We start from the raw sequence: 19,307 nt of genomic DNA, 5'->3' as shown, positions 1-19,307 counted from the left end.
ATTTGTGGTATCACCCAAAACTAATGTAAAGTATCCAAGAACAGAAGAATAATTGATCATAACATTTTAACAGAAGTGTAGAAACTGAAAATTTGCAGATATTAACAATAAATGAACAAGTAGATTTATAATACATTTTTACAGTTTGTCCTTTTATAATGTTGATAAAAAAATAAAATGAAAAATGACACAATATGTTACTGCATACATCAGCAGACTAATTAGAAGCCTTCATCTTGTATGTTCACTATTTTATTCAAGGCCAAAATTGCAATTTTAAACTTATGTTTAATAAAATACTCTTAAGATTCTTCGTTAAAATAAAGACAATAATGCTTTTTTTTGTGGTGTCCTTTATTTAGAAAAGTATCGAAATACATTTTGGTACCGGTACCAACATATTGGTATCGGGACAAGCCTAGTAGGAACTAAACATCAATTCATTTTACCTTTGACATGAAATTAGCTCAGCAGGTTTGAAAATGTTTATTTATTTATTTAAAATGCACCTTTTATTTCTTAGTGAGTTTGTACTTTCTTATCATGCACGTCTTCTTGCAAACATCACTGAAGCACAACAGGAGTATAATATTTCAATTGTGCATGTCCACATTAGATGTCAACACAGTCCTCCTCCGCGTCAGGGTGTCGTTAGGAAGCTCCCTGAGGGGTGAAAACATGAAATGAAGGTTTCCTCACAAGCATCATATTGTTTGTGACAGTGCACATGCATCCAGCAGCTCTCGTCTTACACACACATGACGTGTCACGTTCTGCAGCACCTCGCCATCTTTTACCTGAGTCACGTTCACAGTCCCAGGTTTCTATGTTCTAGTCCCAAAGGTAAAGACAGGAAGAAGTCACCTGTACATTATTCTGTTCTCTATCTTTGTTCTCCTCTAAAATTCACTCCTATTGTTGGGCCAACACAATCAGTTTATTTTATGGAAGCCTGTGATGCTGTTACAAGATACGGCTCAAGTTGTGGAGCACCACAATGGACGCCTCCAGCTTTTATCAATTGCTTTCACGCATGCAAACAATCAGCGTCTTTGTCTCAGGCCGTCACCTCTGTCATCCAAAGTTGATTCACATGAAACTCACCGGCTTTATTTTATGCTTCTTCTCCCTCGAGAGATCACTGAACGGAGAGAGAACGTGTTAGTCAAAAGCTTAAAACGTAAAATGTTGAATTTTTGAGACACTTACCAATAGCAGCATTAAGTCCTTTGCAGGGAACTGAGAACGACATAAAAACAATTTGTTTTAGGCCTATTGTTACATGGCAGCTTTATATCTATATTGAGGGTACCTTGGCTTGTAAAAAAGTAGAATAGCATTCCCACCAGACAATCTACTGTAGTTACTGTGTGTTGTTGCTACAGGGTGTGCTGGGGACACACGCAAATTTAGAGAAATAAATGTGTCTGGGGCCGGTATTTTATATATATATATACATATATATATGGCCTGTACAGTACAGGCCAAAACTTTGGACACACTTTCTAATTTTATGCGTTTTCTTTATTTTCATGACTTTTTTTACATTGTAAATTGTCACTGAAGGCATCAAAACTTTGAATAAACACATGTGGAGTTATGTACTTAACAAAAAAAGGTGAAATAACTGAAAACATGTTTTCTATTCTAGTTTCTTCAAAATAGCCACCCTTTCCTTTGATTACTGCTTTGCACACTCTTAGCATTCTCTCGATGAGTTTCCAGAGGTAGTCATCTGAAGTAGTTTTCACTTTACAGGTGCGCTTGAAGCTCGTCGAGAGAATGCCACACATATACACGCACGCACAGTAATCACAGCAAAGGGTGGCTATTTTGAAGAAACTAGAATAGAAAACATGTTTAGTTATGAACAGTTATTTCATCTTTTTTTGTTAAGTACATAACTCCACATGTGTTCATTCATAGTTTTGATGCTTTCAGTGACAATCTACAATGTAAATAGTCATGAAAATAAAGAAAATGTATTGAATGAGGAGGTGTGTCCAAACATATATATTAATATATATATATATATATATATATTAAGGGTGTGGGAAAAAAATCGATTCGAATGCGAATTGAATCGAATACGTTGTGCGATTCAGAATCGATTCTCATTTTAAAAAAAATCGATTTATCTATTTTTTTTTTTTTTTTTTTATCAATCCAACAAACCACTACACAGCAATACCATAACAATGCAATCCAATTCCAAAACCAAACCTGACCCAGCAACACTCAGAACTGCAATAAACAGAGCAATTGAGAGGAGACACAAACACGACACAGAACAAACCAAAAGTAGTGAAACAAAAATGAATATTATCGACAACAGTATCAATATTAGTTAGAATTTCAGCATAGCAGTGATTTAAAAACCCTCATTTAAATTATCATTAGACATTTATAAAAAATAAAAAAAAAAGAACAGTAGTGTCACAGTGGCTTACACTTGCATCGCATCTCATAAGCTTGACAACACACTGTGTCCAATGTTTTCACAAAGCTAAAATAAGTCATATTTTTGGTTCGTTTAATAGTTAGAAACAAATTTACATTATTGCAATCAGTTGATAAAGTATTGTCCTTTACAATTCTAAAAGCTATTAAAAAAAAAAAATCTACTACTCTGCTAGCATGTCAGCAGACTGGGGTAGATCCTGCTGAAATCCTATGTATTGAATGAATACGGAATCGTTTTGAATCGGAAAAATATCGTTTTTGAATCGAGAATCGCGTTGAATCGAAAAAAAAACAATATATTATCGAATCGTGACCCCAAGAATCGATATTGAATCGAATCGTGGGACACCCAAAGATTCGCAGCCCTAATATATACGTATATTTACACACACACATATGTATACACACACACACACACATAGGCCGTGACAATTGCTGCACAGCATATGGGTTTGGGTCTTATTTTTAGGATTAGTAATACAAAAGCTCACAATAATGTCAGATTGAATGCTAAAAATGTTATGACAGACCGCCTTAAAAAAACGGAGTGGAATTTTTTTATTTTTTTTTACTGAATGAGACACCCAGAATGTACATGAAAATAAACAATGTGGGATTTACAATATTAACTATGAAGCATAAAACACTGAATATTGACAACAGAGAACATTTTCACACCACCTAGTGTGTGTGTGACAAACATGGGTACCTTAACTTTTTAACTTTAACATATGAACGTCACACCCCCTCTCAATCGACATATTTTATAATCAGGCGAAGCGCAACAAAAATGCATCAAACAAAGCGGAATATGAACCCCATCAACAATCTGATACATCTAATATATCACGAAGCTTTAGAACTTTGTTGTAAAAATCTCCTTCCGCGTCTGTCCTTGACACCCGCATTTCAGGCTGGTTGCTCTGAAAACACTCTGTGGAAACGCTCCCCACCCAATCTGCTTGGTGCCTCGTCTGAGCTGCTGTGACTTAGATTACCATAGTAACCAATTAGATGACCATAGTAACTAATTAGGTTACCATAGTAACTAGTATATCATGTAAAAGTGCAGATTGCAACAATTGAAATACTTTGTATAGGGCTCTCCTATTTCTGGGGCTGAGGTTGTTGAGGTAGTTGAAAAGCTCCTCGGCGGCAAGGCCCCAGGGGTGGATGAGATCCGCCCGGAGTTCCTTAAGGCTCTGGATGCTGTGGGGCTGTACCTCTTGATTGGAAGACCGGGGTGGTGGTTCCTCTCTTTAAGAAGGGGGACCGGAGGGTGTGTTCCAACTAGCGTGGGTTCACACTCCTCAGCCTTCCCGGTAAGGTTTATTCAGGTGTACTGGAGATGAGGCTATGCCGGATAGTCGAACCTCGGATTCAGGAGGAACAGTGTGGTTTTCGTCCTGGTCGTGGAACTGTGGACCAGCTCTATACTCTCGGCAGGGTTCTTGAAGGTGCATGGGAGTTTGCCCAACCAGTCTAGATGTGCTTTGTTGACTTGGAGAAGGCATTCGACGGTGTCCCTCGGGAAGTCCTGTGGGGAGTGCTCAGAGAGTATGGAGTATCGGACTGTCTTATTGTGGCGGTCCGCTCCCTGTACGATCGGTGTCAGAGCTTGGTCCGCATTGCCGGCAGTACACTAAGTCGTACACATTTCCAGTGAGGGTTGGACTCCGCCAAGGCTGTCCTTTGTCACCGATTCTGTTCCTAACTTTTATGGACAGAATTTCTAGGCGCAGTCAAGGCGTTGAGGGGTTCCGGTTTGGTAGCCGCGGGTTTAGGTCTCTGCTTTTTGCAGATGATGTGGTCCTGGTGGCTTCATCTGGCCGGGATCTTTAGCTCTCACTGGATCGGTTCGCAGCCGAGTGTGAAGCGACCGGAATGAGAATCAGCACCTCCAAGTCCGAGTCCATAGTTCTCGCCCGGAAAAGGTTGGAATGCCATCTCCAGGTTGGGGAGGAGATCCTGCCCCAAGTGGAGGAGTTCAAGTACCTAGGAGTCTTGTTCACGAGTGAGGGAAGAGTGGATTGTGAGATCGACAGGCGGATCGGTGCGGCGTCTTCAGTAATGCGGACGTTGTACTGATCCGTTGTGGTGAAGAAGGAGCTGAGCCGGAAGGCAAAGCTCTCAATTTACCGGTCGATCTACGTTCCCATCATCACCTATGGTCATGAACTTTGGGTCATGACCGAAAGGATAAGATCACGGGTACAAGCGGCAGAAATGAGTTTCCTCCGCCGTGTGGCGGGGCTCTCCCTTAGAGATAGGGTGAGAAGCTCTGTCATCCGGGAGGAACTCAAAGTAAAGCCGCTGCTCCTCCACATCGAGAGGAGCAGGATGAGGTGGTTCGGACATCTGGTCAGGATGCCACCCGAACGCCTCCCTTCGGAGGTGTTTAGGGCACATCCAACCGGTAGGAGGCCACGGGGAAGACCCAGGACACGGGAAGACTATGTCTCCCGGCTGGCCTGGGATCGCCTTGGGATCCCCCGGGAAGAGCTAGACAGAGTGGCTGGGGAGAGGTAAGTCTGGGCTTCCCCGCTTAGGGTGCTGCCCCCGCGACCAGACCTTGGATAAGCGGAAGAAGATGGATGGATGGATAGATGTATAGGGCAAGACTTGCGGTCATTAGAAAACATCACTGCACATCATAATGGCAGCTACAGTTTCCATCTTAAAGATCCCAAAAAAGTATTTGGGAATGTCCGACGGGCCAGATTGAAAAGCTTAACGGGGCGCATGTGGCCCCCGGGCCTGAATTTGCCCAGGTCTGTTGTAACTCTTCTCTAAAAGAGTTAACATTTGGCAAAAAATGCATTTCTACTTTGTTGCCTATGGTGGCGCTGTTATTAAACACTGAAGGTTGGCCCTGGAAGTTGGACTCAAGTCAAAACATTCTTTCTAACTTTATGGTGTTCAGGCGAATCATTGAGGAATTTGGTACACGTCTTCAGAAGACTGTCAAGCACATGTCACTAACATCTGAGCAAGATTGGTTAAAACACATCGCTACCGTAAAGCAAAATTTGCTTTACGGTAGCCATAGGGGCATGGGCAGGATTTAGTAACAAATTGACCATTTGTCTCATGACTCTTAGAATAAAACATGTATGCTAGCACGTCTTCCAAAACATTTTGACCACAACCCATAACAGTCATGTGAAAAAATTAGGACATTGGCTAAAATTGTAATCACAAAGGTTTACTACCTTTAGTACTCATGTTTATCTTTCTTGCATAAGTTGCACGAGAGACAGTTATTCCTAACTGGATTTAGTGGTCTGCATGATCCATCTCACCTGAGTATGTCCTCTGCTGGCAGAAGCCCACTTTGATGCCGTCAGGTCCAACCGGGGCTGCCACCACCGTGTAGACATCGCCGCATGTCTCCTCCTGGATGTTGCAGTATTTGCTGTTGGCGGGCGCCAGACACGTGTAGTTGGCCACAGTCCCGTACAGTTCCACTGCGTGCTGCTGGACCTGGGGGCTCCAGGAGGTGCGCCAGCACACCCTAAGGGAGTTGTTGGCCCAACGGTATAGTTTAACATAGGTCGGACAGCAGGCACCTAGGTAGGATATAGCGTGGGTCTGTTGAAAATTGCCAGTGATGTTTAAGTTTCTATATAAGTAGCTTTAGTTTTACAAAACCCAAAACCAGTGAAGTTCACACGTGTATATGGTAAATAAAAACATATACAATTATTTGCAAATCCTTTTCAACTTATATTCAATTGAATAGACTGCAAAGACAAGATACTTAACGTTCGAACTGGTAAACTTTGTTATTTTTGGCAAATTTAGCTCATTTGGAATTTTGATGCCCACAACATGTTTCACAAAAGATGCCACAAGTGGTAAAAAAGACTGATAAAGTTGAGGAATACTTATCAAACACTTATTTGGAACATCCCTCAAGTGAACAGGCTAATTCAGAGCAGGTGGGTGCCGTGATTGGGTATAAAAGCAGCTTCCATGAAATGCTCAGTCATTCACAAACAAGGATGGGGCGAGGGTCACCACTCTGTCAACAAATGCGTGATCAAATTGTCCAACAGTTTAAGAACATTTCTCAACGAGCTATTGCAGGGGTCGGGAACCTTTTTGGCTGAGAGAGTCATGAAAGCCAAATAGTTTAAAACGTATTTCTGTGAGAGCTATATCATATTTTTTAACACTGAATACAACCAGATACGGGCAGCACGGTGAAAGACGGGTTAGTGCATCTGCCTCACAATACGAAGGTCCGGGGTTCAATCCTGCGCTCGGGATCTGTCTGTGTGGAGTTTGGATGTTCTCCCCGTGGCTGCGTAGGTTCCCTTCCGGGTACTCCGGCTTCCTCCCACCTCCAAAGACATGCATCTGGGGATAGGTTGATTGACAACACTAAATTGGTCCTAGTGTGTGAATGTTGTCTGTCTATCTGTGTTGGCCCTGTGATGAGGTGGCGACTTGTCCAGGGTGTACGCCATCTCCCGCCCGACTGCAGCTGATTTTCTACCGCAACCCCAAAAAGGGACAAGCGGTAGAAAATGGATGGACATCTAAATGAGTGCATTTTTAAAGTAAGACCAACATTTTTAGAGTATAATAAGTCTTAAATTATTTTTAATAACATTGTTATTTCTTGAACAGGTGGGGTAGAATACAGACAGATGGATTAAAATGCATGAGAATGTTTTTTATTGTGAACGTTATTTTTAACACTGTGATTACCAGCGGAATTATTCATTACTTATCGTGTTAAACAGTGTCAGCTAAGATTTACCTGAGAGCCAGATGCAGTCATCAAAAGAGCCGCATCTGGCTCTAGAGCCATAGGTTCCCTACCCCTTAGCTATTGCAAGGAATTTAGGGATTTCACTATCAACAATCTAGAGAAATCACTGCATGTAAGCGGCAATGCCCGTGACCTTCGATCCCTCAGGCGGTCTTGCATCAAAAAGCGACATCAGTGTATAAAGGATATCACCACATGGGCTCAGGAACCCTTCAGAAAACCACTGTCAGTAACTACAGTTTGTCGCTACAACTGTTAGTGCAAATTAAAACTCTATTATGCAAAGCCAAAGCAATTTATCAACAATACCCAGAAACGCAGCTGGCTTCGCTGGGTTCGGGCTCATTTAGGATGGACTAATGCAAAGTGGAAAAGTATTTTTTGGTCTGACGAGTCCACATTTCAAATAATTTTTGCAAAGTATTGCTGCCATTAAATTCTAAGTTAATGATTATTTGCAAAAAAAGTATTGGTTTCTCAGTTTGAACATTAAATATCTTGTCTATGCAGTCTATTCAATTGAATATAAGTTGAAAAGGATTTGCAAATCATTGTATTCTGTTTTTATTTACGAGTTACACGATGTGCCAACTTCACTGGTTTTGGGTTTTGTAGTAATAGAAATACTATTTTGTCCTCACTCGATGAAAAGCCGTGGTATTTGCACTCTGACATGTGTCCACTGCGGCTGATGGCTTCTAAGGTGACACTGTAGTTAGTACCGCAAGTGATACATCCCATCAAGCAGTGGACGTCCATAGTGTGACACTTTGCGTGTCCACGCGGTGACGTCAGAGTGGCGATGAAGGAATGGGCTCCGTACCCAGCCGACCATGTCACGTTGGTCATAGCCTGTGTGACCTGGCTCACGTTCAAAGATGTTGGGCAGCAAGGACCTGGGAAAGATACAGAGGAATGATCATAACCAAAATGCATTAATGCATGGTGACCATGAACCTTTTTTTCTCTACCTGTTTCTAAGATTTTACTGTATCCAGTTAGGCTTGTTCCTGCTGTTGTGGTGGCTACGGCTGTGACCTCATAAGTCGAACCACAAGGCAGCTCCGTTAGCTCACAGGAGCTGTTTCCTCCATGGCATGTGTGGGTGTCGTAGCGTCCGACAGCGGTGACGGTATAATTTGTATTTTGGTTGTTGGGTGTTGTCAACAGGACTGTGTAGGATGAGTTGTTGGACTGAGTCATATTCAGAATATCTGGAGCACAAGGAGCTGTGGAGAAGAGATGGAAGTTATCAATAAGTGGTTTACAACAAGGCATTGTCATGCCATTTCTATAAGTGGGGCAAAAAAGTATTTAGTCAGCCAACGATTGTGCAAGTTCTCCCATTTAAAATGATGACAGAAGTCTGTCATTTTCATCACAGGTACACTTCAACTGTGGGAGACAGAATGTGAAAAAAAATCCAGGAATTCACATTGTAGGAATTTTAAATAATTTATTTGTAAATTATGGTGGAAAATAAGTATTTGGAATGAGGTTTTGGCTCAAATCTCACGATACATGGCCCCTTTTATTCTTTCCTTAACACAGATCAATCGTCCTGTCCCCTTAGCAGAAAAACAGCCCCAAAGCATGATTTTTCCACCCGCATGCTTCACAGTAGGTATGGTGTTCTTGGGATGCAACTCAGTATTCTTTTTCCTCCAAACACGACGAGTTGAGTTTATACCAAAATGGATACATGGATGATACAGCAGAGGATTGGGATAATGTCATGTGGTCAGATGAAACCAAAATAGAACATTTTGGTATAAACTCAACTTGACGTGTTTGGAGGAAGAAGAATACTGAGTTGCATCCCAAGAACACCACACCTACTGTGAAGCATGGGGGTGGAAACATCATGCTTTGGGGCTGTTTTTCTGCTAAGGGGACAGGACGATTGATCCGTGCTAAGGGAAGAATGAATGGGGCTGTATCGTGAGATTTTGAGACAAAACCTCCTTCCATCAATGAGAGCTTTGAATGGTTGACCAAATACTTATTGTCCACCATAATTTACAAATAAATTCTTTAAAATTCTTAAAATGTGAATTCCTGGACTTTTTTTTCACATTCTGTCTCTCACAGTTGAAGTGTACATATGATAAAAAATACAGACTTCTGTCATCATTTTAAGTGGGAGAACTTGCACAATTGGTGGCTGACTAAATACTTTTTTGCCCCACTGTAGGTTATGATTTGATAATGACTTTTAAAAAATCACATTTTACAAGTTAATCAGAAGCTAAAGTTAATTGAAGAAGTTCTTAAAGTACCCATGAATCAAACCCTTTTTTTTTTACTTAAGAAGAATACTGTTTTGTTTTTGGACTCAGAATGCTAACGTTTAGAAACAAAGCAACATGTTTCTATTACTCGAAGCTCCCAAAATACAACCAGTACTTTCAGTAGAAAGAAACATGACACTACCTCAACTCATGGTGTACTTTTTGTTGATTATAAAGAAAAATAAGTCATCTAGTAGCTTTTACTGTCTCGAATTTGACCAAAAGTATAACATCATATAAAGACATATACCAACTAGGGTTGTTCCAATATCAATATTTTGGTACTGGTGACGGTACCAAAATTTATTTTGATACTTTTTGATTATTTTCTAAATAAAGGGGACCACAAAAAAAGGCATTATTGGCTGTAATTTAGTCTTTAAAAAAAATAATGAATATGTAAAACAACTTTTCTTTCAATAGTAAGTAAACAAACAAAGGCTCTTAGTTTAGCTGCTGACATATGCAGTGACATATTTCATTCATCATTCTATTATTTAATCAAAATTATTAAGGACAAGTGGTAGAAACTGAATTATTAATCAACTTGTTCATTTACTGTTAATATCTGCTTACTTTCTCTTTCAACATATTCTATCTACACTTCTGTTAAAATGTAATAATCACTTATTCTGTTGTTTGATACTTTACAAGGTTTCTCATTGTTATGCCATTGGGTTGAGTTTTTTCTTGCCCTGATGTGGGATCAGAGCCGAGGATGTCGTTGTGGCTTGTGCAGCCCTTTGAGACACTCGTAATTTAGGGCTATGTAAGTTAACATTGATTGATTGATTGATTGATTGATATCATTACAGTGGATGTCAGGTGTAGATCCATCCATGACGATTGTTTACATTGTGATGCCGGTGAGCTATTGTATCCTCCTACGGTGTGTAGTGAAGCATGTTTGGCTATTCCCTCGTCCTGCAGGGATGATACTTGTAAGAAACTTACTTTGTCACCATGGAGGCCAGGATTAGTGATTTAGTAGTAGCTAAAGTACTGCTGACTACGGCTGGATGTTAGCCGCTCGCTAGCCATGTCTTAAAGCACCTCTTCCTGTTGGCGTAACAGTGTTATAACCCCACCTTTATCTTTAGTTTTTAAGATAAAATGCATCCGTTCTTCTTTTTCTGTCTACACACTGTGTATGCTTGTTAGTACTCTGTGATTGTGCGCTGCCAAACATGCTCCTCTGCTTGTAAAACCAGCAATGTCATGATATGACGATGATGCGCCGTCATGCCCGTTAAAAAAAGTGTGGGCGGGGAGAACCGGTACTTTTTAGAGGCGGTATAGTACCGATTATGATTCATTAGTATCGCAGCACTATACCGTACAACCCTAATAGTAACATACTTTTTTGAATGCAGAGTTGACACAATGGCATCACTGATCTTGCCTTTGATTTGATGTTGGAAAAAGCCCAATAGTAATGAATGTTTGTTGCAGATACTCATCAATTACCTGTCTCGTGACCAAGTGGCATGCAAGTGCGGTTGCATCCTCGTATCTCGCTGCAAGGTGTGACCACAACGGAATATATTGCGTTGCACCTCAAATCAGACAGTGCACACACAGGTTCTGTGTCATTACAGTGGATGGCTTCGTTGGCCTGCACTGCGGTCGTCTGATAGAGCTCCGCCCCCTTGACCGGTGACCACATGACCTCTAGGGTCTCTGTGGAAATGGAACTCAAAGAAACACCCTCTGGGCAGCATGGAACTGATGGAGATATTGAGAATTACAGAGAAAAATTCAATGTTTGCATGTTGGAATATGCAGTGGTGTTGATATTTGTTATACTTGGTCATACTTGTGGTGTAGTTCTGCACATTTGCATAGGGGCTCGAGCCAGCCTGGTTGTAGGGAAAGACGCTGGTGAGGTAGGTGTAACCACACATGCAGGAAAAGTGGCAGCTGGCTCCTGTGGTGTTGCATAACTTTTCGGTACCGTCGTCCCTCTTTATGAAGGTCATGTAGAACGCCACCAGTGGTACTTCATCCCACACAACTGAGCAGTTACCAGCGTTGGGCTCTTCCACCCAGATGTTGTCTGGAGGACATGGGTCTAAGACAGGAAAAGACGTTTGCAAGGGTTGACAGTCATTTTTAAGCCATTTAGCTTACAGACTTTTAGATAAGCACAGTAGAAGACCGGAAAGATAGATTCATGATATAATATATGGTGATGAACAAGTGTTGTCCCCTTGTTCTCAAATACGGTTTAACTAATCTTCAGCTAGAAAGTGTTTTCACCTTTTGTGGTGTGCGAACTGCACATTGTAACTCTAGCATTACCAAAAAAACAAACAAACACTACGGACACAAGTCTTGAGACACACTCCTATGGCATGTTTCATACAAAACCCCAAAACAGTTGACACATGGGAAATAAAAACAGAATACAATGATTTGCAAATCCTTTTCAACGTATATTCAATTGAATACACTGCAAAGAAAGATACTTAACATTTGAACTGGTAAACTTTGTTATTTTTTGAAAATATAAGCTCATTTAGAATTTGATGCCTGCAGCATGTTTCAAAAAAGACTGAGAAAGTTGAGGAACGCTCAACAAACACTTATTTGGAACATCCCACTGGTGAACAGGCTCATTGGGAAGACAAGACAATGCAAAGCCACATTCTGCACGTGTTACAACAGCGTGCCTTGGTAGTAAAAGAGTGCATGTACTTGATTGGCCTGCCTGTAGTTCAGACCTGTCTCACATTGAAAACATGTGGCGCATTATGAATGAGCAATAATTCCACTTGAAAAGCTTAAAAAATGTGTTTCCTCACTTCCCAAACATTTACTGAGTGTTGTTAAAAGGAAAGGACATGTAACACAGTGGTAAAAATGCCCCTGTTAAAACTTTTTTGGAATGTGTTGCTGCCATTAAATTCTAAGTTAATTATTATTTGCAAAAAAAATGTTGTTTCTCAGTTGGAACATTAAATATCTTGTGTTTGCAGTCTTTTCAATTGAATATAAGTTGAAAATAATTTGCAAATCATTGTATTCTGTTTTTATTTACGATTTACACAATGTGTCAACTTCACTGGTTTTGGGTTTTTATATGTTGGAACGCCTTCCAACTGGTGTAATGCTCACACCTCTCAATAATTTTGTCCATCATCGTGTTGTTCTTTGCAAGACTCATGGCCCCTTTTCACTGCACTGTACCTACATGACTCGTAGTGGTCAGTGTTTCCACATCTAAACTCAGAAAAGGCCAATAATATTTAAGAGGAAACTGAGGGTAACGAAGTGGAGACTATGGAACATAATACTGCAGTGCCCATAGCCAAGGGATGATCTTACATTAGCATTTGTGTTTATCTTGTTGATTTCTAGATTCAAATGTGTTTCAGTTATGACCAATCTGCTTGACCAATGAGCAACAGGCAATGGTCATCTGGTAGTACCTTGTTTTGGCAATGGATATGATATAATTGATAATAGACCCACATGTAATGTAATCAGCTGGTGGTGAAGGGCTGCTGGGTCCAGCTGAGTTGAAGGCAATGACAGAGACCGAGTGATTCTGACCACACTCCATAGGAGTGATGTAACAGTAGGTATTAGCTGTGGCGGTGCAGTTTTGGCCGTTGGTACTCCAAGCCACGTAGTTCTCAGCTCCCTGCACAAACACCCAGTATACCGCGATGCCAAGAGACCGGCCCAGAGTCACCTGAACGTGGACCAAATCTGGACTTGGCGGACCTTGAAGTGAAATCCAGGAGAATGTTAATGACCAGATCTATGGCAGGGCTGCAAGTTAGTTTTCTGACGTGCTCACGTGTGATCTGGCAGACGGTGAGGTCGTCACCAACGCGGCCTTCAGCGTCCCAAGCTGTACTTTTGATGCAATAGGTGGTCCCTGCCTCAAGATCATCAAAGGTCACGGTGTTTTCAGTGGTGTTGACTTTGAGGCGTGAACTGGAGCCCTGCTCGATGATGCAGAGCGAGTAAAGGACAGCGTACTTAACGGGGGACCAGGTGACCAGGATAGTGCCATCATCAGGGGATGTGGTGTTCAACTCGGGTGCCTTGACCACTGAAGACCAAATAGTTAGTGAAACATCAGACTCCACCAACTATGTTGTTTTGTAATCAATGTAGCGTAGAGACGACATCCCTGTGATTAGATTTCACTGTATTTTCCCCAAGGGAGTGGACAGTGCCTTGTTCTCATGGTTTCTCTTTTCATTTTGTGAAAACGTTAACGTCGCAGAGGATGGATACAGTTTCCACCCTCATGCATACCCTGCGAAGCCTTAAGACGGCCACAAAGAGACGTGAAATGGCACACTGTCATGGCCAGCGGAGTGAGGCAAACTTTTGTCTACAGAAACAACAAACAGGCAGTCTCTCGCACACAGATTAGCATCTTGAGTAAATGGCTTTCCGAGTGTATGTCTGGCTCAGGCTATGTCCACACTAAGCTGGATAACACTTTAAACGCATAATTATTGTTTCAGCCACACTAAACTACCATTTAAGGTCCCCCTTCTTGGATATTTTTTTTACACGAGTAAGTGCGCTGTGTATTTCTTGAATCTCCGGCTCGTAGCTTTGTATGGACTCTTTGATCATTTACAAACTAAGTTCGGAGAGGAAGTGATGCCAGAAAGACCGCGCCCCACACAGGAAGTGACGCAACACAACCAGCTTCATAATAAAGTGGTTTCGTAACTCGGACCTAACCACTGGAGACATGCCCATGTTTCTCCTTCTGTCTGTTTAGTTTAGTTTAGTTTAGTTTATTAAGGATCCCTATTAGTCTACACCGCAGTGAAGACTATTTCCCTGGAAATCACGCATGAATACCTTTGGAGAAAGCGATTGCAGCTATTTCGGGTACAACACTTCTCAGACGACAAGAGAACTTTCGAATGTCCGGGTCAACTGTGATTCTACTTACCGGAAAACTTTGTCCATTTGTCGAAGGAGAGACAACGACAATGCGAGCTCCCGTGGATGTGATAAAAAGGTAGCGTGTACTTTGTATTACCTGGCCGTCGCGGGAAGACTAATGGCCAATGCTTTTGGACTGGCAAAGCAGACTGTATCAGTTATTGTCCGCCATGTATGTCGCAGACTCAACGTCTAGGTCCAGAGTATTTAAAGTCACCAAAAAATAATGGACAATCAAGGTGAAATCAAAAGAGTGATGAGTATCCTGACCAGGTATCTAGATCCCCAGATTGATTGTTGTAAAATGTTCACATTGTAAAACTTTCACATCGTGTACTTTTACGTGTTTATTAAAGATTTGACTAATTTATGATGGCTCAGGTGTGATTCACTACAATAAGGCCCCACAGTACACTGGATTCCAGTTAATTGAAACACAACAACACTGTATATTGTTCCGCGCATGCGTAATAGGTCGCGTTGCGCCAGCGGTCGGAGGGGGTCTTAAACGGTGGCATTGTTGTGTGTGGACACGGATAAGATTAGGTGGGATTTACCCTGGGTAACATGTAAACGGGGCCTAGGTGAAGAAAAGTTAGTCTTCAAAGTCATTTAGAATATGTATGGTCAAAATCAAGGTTTTGTACTACCTGTCCTGGCTTTGATGGGGTACGAAGGCTGGCTGCGTCCCCCGGCATTGCTGGACATGACGCTCAGCTTGTAGTCTGTGTAGGGATGAAGCTTCACCACAGTGCCCGGGGAACTGTTCACGGCGGTCTCGGAGAAGAAATCACGGCTCTGCGTCACGGCCCTCAGGATGTAGCCGGTCGCTCCGGCAACCTCTGTGAACTCCACGGTGATGCTGTCGCTGTGTTTGGAGTAGGCCTGTTCAATGCTGGGCACCTCTGGGGCTGCATGATGGATGTAAAATTGTATAAAAGATTGAAGTATTCAATACATTCCATTAGTTCATCTCATTTCTTCTGTTGGAGCATATCCCAGCTGACTTGAAGCAAAATGACTGATCATCATCCAGTCACAGAGCACATGTATAGATTGTCCAAAGACGAAAGGCTTAGAATTTAACTAAAAAATCCCCCATTACACAAAGTCAGTGGTGGGCCGTACGTTTCCCACCTAGGCCTTCAGTGATGTCCGACATCAATGATTACCTCTCAAAATACCATAATTGATGTCACCACATGATCTTTGCTGGATAAATATTATACTGAAACACATTCACGCACTACTAGACATTGACATTGATTATTTTCTGGCGCATTTAAAAATCAATCTTATATGGTATTGTCAAAATCAAAATTGCAAAAAACATATTCAACGTGAAAAAATAAAGAAATAACATATTTGAACTCACAATTTGTAGAACCCATTCGACACTGTGTAACCCCTCATAATCGGTTGATTGGAGTGGAAATTGCGGGCATTTCTCCATTTCATCGCCGACATCTTCTCACAAGATATAGTTTCTCTTTAAAGATCCTTCTTGAAAATGGCCTTGCAAATATATATCTGCCACCTAATCAACTTTTTGTTCTGCTTCTTTGTGGGTCAACACTTCCTGCTTCCTGCTAATTTGCAACTTGTGATTGGATACTCACTTTGGAATGACAAGTGAGTATCCAATCACAGTCTCGTTAACATCAGGCTACCTAGATAGGCTACTGTCAACAACTTATGATTTGATTGGGTATCGCAACTGTCTATCAACTGTCTGTGTTCTGAAATTCATTTGCGAACGGCCCCGGTGAGTATCCGATCACAGGACGTGTAAATGTGACGTTCAACGTGAGGCCAGCTAGAAGGCCTTACTGACAACAACTTGTGAACTGATTGGCCCAGTGGTTCTTAACCTGGGTTCGATCGAACCCTAGGGGTTCGGTGAGTTGGCCTTAGGGGTTCGGCGGAGCCCAAGACACACCCGACTCATCGCTTAAATACAAACTTCTCCCTATCGACGTATTATGGATACCCCCAAACAATGTTCCTTCTAATTTTCCATATGCGTGAGCAAACGTAAAAACTCCTTGAGCATTCAGTGGAGCAGATGTGAGCGACGTCAGACGTGCACATGCACTGTGGCCACACCAGCAGCACACCTGTCCCAAACCTGACTAAATAATTTATAATTACAATCAAATGACAGCAGTCATTTACATGAGATTATTTTCAAATATAAGTGTTTTGGCCCACTTACAATGACAATCACAAAAAATATTGTTTTTAATGAGCTGTGTACTAGTATTGTATGTCTTAGTGGGGTTCCTGCTTTGGAAATAATTTGTAACCCTTTCAGATATCGCATTTAGTTCCCACTAAAACATTCACATGTTGCACAATGCGATGTAAACATGGGATCATGTATACTTTCCTTTTCTTTAAAATAATAACATCATTTCATGATTAATATTCATAAATTAAGATTAAATTATAGAAAAAAACATTTTTATTTTTCACTAAAGAAGGGTTCGGTGAATGCGCATATGAAACTGGTGGGGTTCGGTACCTCCAACAAGGTTAAGAACCACTGGGCTATCACAATTATCTATCAACTGTATGTGCCCGTTCACTTACACTGCATAGACGCCTGCATTGTTGATTATGAAGGCCTATCCATCCATTTTCAACCGTTTGTCCCTTACGGGGTCGCATGGGGTGCTGAAGCCTATCTCAGCTGCACACAGGCGGAAGGCGGCGTACACCATGGACAAGTCACCACTTCATTGCAGAATTCTTAAGGCTCTGGGCAGATATTGTAAAGCATGGCAACTCTAACCTTAAAAATAACATCACTGGAACTTGTGACTGGATATTCACTTTGGAATGACAAATGAGTATCCAATCACAGTCTCGTTAAGATCAGGCTACTGTCAACAACTTGTGATCTGATTGTCTATCACAACTGTCCATCAACAGTATGTATTTTCAAATTCATCCGCTAATGGTCCCGTTGAGTATCCAATCACAGGACACGTAAATGTCACGTTCAACGTGAGACCAGTTAGAAGGCTTTAAAAAAGTGTGAGTATCGATGATTTCTCTGCTAGCCCGGTATGGCTTTGGCGCAACACTTACTGCTTTAGTACATTTAAATTGCAACTTGTTAAGTTAAAGTTAAAGTACCAATGATTGTCACAGACACACACACAAGGTGTGGGGAAATTTGTCCTCTGCATTTGACCCATCCCCTTGATCACCCCCTGGGAAGTGAGGGGAGCATTGGGCAGCAGCGGTGCCGCGCCCAAGAATCATTTATGGTGATTTAACCCCCAATTCCAACCCCTGATGCTGAGTGCCAAGCAGGGAAGTAATGGGTCCCATTTTTTTATAGTCTTTGGTATGACTTGGCCGGGGTTTGAACTTCCAACCTACCGATCTCAGGGCGGACACTCTAACTACTTGGCCACTGAGTAGGTATGATTGGCCTATCCATCCATGTGATTGGATACTCACTTTGGAATGACAATTCAGTTTCCAATCACAGTCAGACTATCTAGATAGGCTACTGTCAGCAACTCGTGACCTGATTGGCAATCACAATTATCTATCAACTGTATGTGCATGTTCACTTACAGTGCACAGAAGCCCGCATTGGATACGAACTCTAACCTAAAAACAACGACACTGGACGGAGCATAATATGACATGAAGAGAATATGAATACTTTTAGATAATTAGGGAAAGTAAATTAAAAAAATATTTTATCTTTAATTATGATCATGATTTCTGGTTATGTTAGGCCAGCAGAGAAGGCCTTGCGGCGCAACCCCTTCGAACTTAAACAAAACCTGTTGGGCCACGAGGCCTTCTCTAAGGTCTGACAAGTATCATCACAAATTTCCAGAGACACACTCCAAATCTTCCCAGATTTCTGCAAAGTGGGCTCAATGTGATATATTTTCGCACACACCAAGCAAAAGTGAGGGTCCTGTTCACTGACCTGTGGTCTCTTCAGTCTCTGCACTGCTCAGCACATTGAGGGCATGGTCCATGGCATCCAAGTGCATGGTGTACACCGTGTTTGGCGACAGAGAGTTGACCGAGCCCATCACTGTGTCAGCGCCGAAATGAGTAAAAAACGAGCGTTCTGGAGACGTTTTGGATGTCGCTGTGATCTTATAGGAAGTGGCTCCGCTGTGTCCCGTCCACTGCATGGTCACACTTTTGGATGTGACCGTGAACACGGAGAAAGAGATGTCTAAAGGAATCAAAGATACAAAGGAAATTTAGCGCAACTGTCTAAGGTCGGAAAATCTTTTTTGTTGTGGTTGTTGTTACCATTTTGAGCCATGCATATCTGAAAATTACAAAAACAATCAAATCAATAAACTGGGGGTACATTACATTTGCAGCATATTTGATGGCATCTCTTCAAGTATAGAAAGATATTGTTGTGCAGCACTTCGGAAACATTTTTGATGTTTAAATGTGCTATACAAATAAAGTGGATTGGATTGGATATTATCCTGATGTGGGGCTGGGCGATATATCAGGTTTGTAAGATATATCAATATATTTTTAAACAAGATATGAATTAAGAAAATATCGTAATATCTATATAATTTATTTCACTTTAAAATGATCAAACGCCGCTTATTTGTTGTGTTCCTTGATTCTCCCCCACTTCCCACTACCTATCAACGCTCCATGGGCTATTAAACCCCTCCCTTTCCTCCTTCCAAGATGTCCTTGCACCTTCAAAAACATCCATGATTGGTTGGTTGTTTATAATGATGAGTCACAATTGGTTAAGATTAGGGCAAAACATTACGAACAGACCAATCAGTGTCAAGATAGGGCGGGTCATGGAACCAGGAAGGGAAATCACAACA

General features: G+C 41.5%; 1 protein-coding gene across 1 annotated transcript; it reads right to left on the bottom strand.

Annotated features, from left to right (window-relative positions):
• Nucleotides 1–422: 422 nt before the first annotated feature.
• On the bottom strand, nucleotides 423–18,684 carry fndc7a (fibronectin type III domain containing 7a). Its single transcript, XM_061921121.1, has 12 exons — nucleotides 18,416–18,684; nucleotides 15,108–15,368; nucleotides 13,340–13,597; nucleotides 13,009–13,263; nucleotides 11,351–11,605; nucleotides 11,002–11,259; nucleotides 8,215–8,472; nucleotides 7,885–8,139; nucleotides 5,766–6,032; nucleotides 1,210–1,239; nucleotides 1,105–1,141; nucleotides 423–663 (listed from the first exon to the last, which is right to left on the bottom strand). The coding sequence occupies exons 1-11, from the start codon at nucleotides 18,627–18,629 to the stop codon at nucleotides 1,110–1,112; spliced, it is 2,343 nt and encodes a 780-aa protein (XP_061777105.1). The 5' UTR covers nucleotides 18,630–18,684; the 3' UTR covers nucleotides 423–663; nucleotides 1,105–1,109.
• Between the last annotated feature and the right edge of the window lie 623 nt (nucleotides 18,685–19,307).

Source organism: Nerophis ophidion, linkage group LG14 (genome assembly GCF_033978795.1).
Source record: "Nerophis ophidion isolate RoL-2023_Sa linkage group LG14, RoL_Noph_v1.0, whole genome shotgun sequence".
In the NCBI taxonomy this organism is placed as follows: Eukaryota; Metazoa; Chordata; class Actinopteri; order Syngnathiformes; family Syngnathidae; genus Nerophis; species Nerophis ophidion.
The sequence above is the reverse complement of the archived record's forward strand: the minus strand, read 5'-3'. Positions and strand labels throughout refer to the sequence as shown.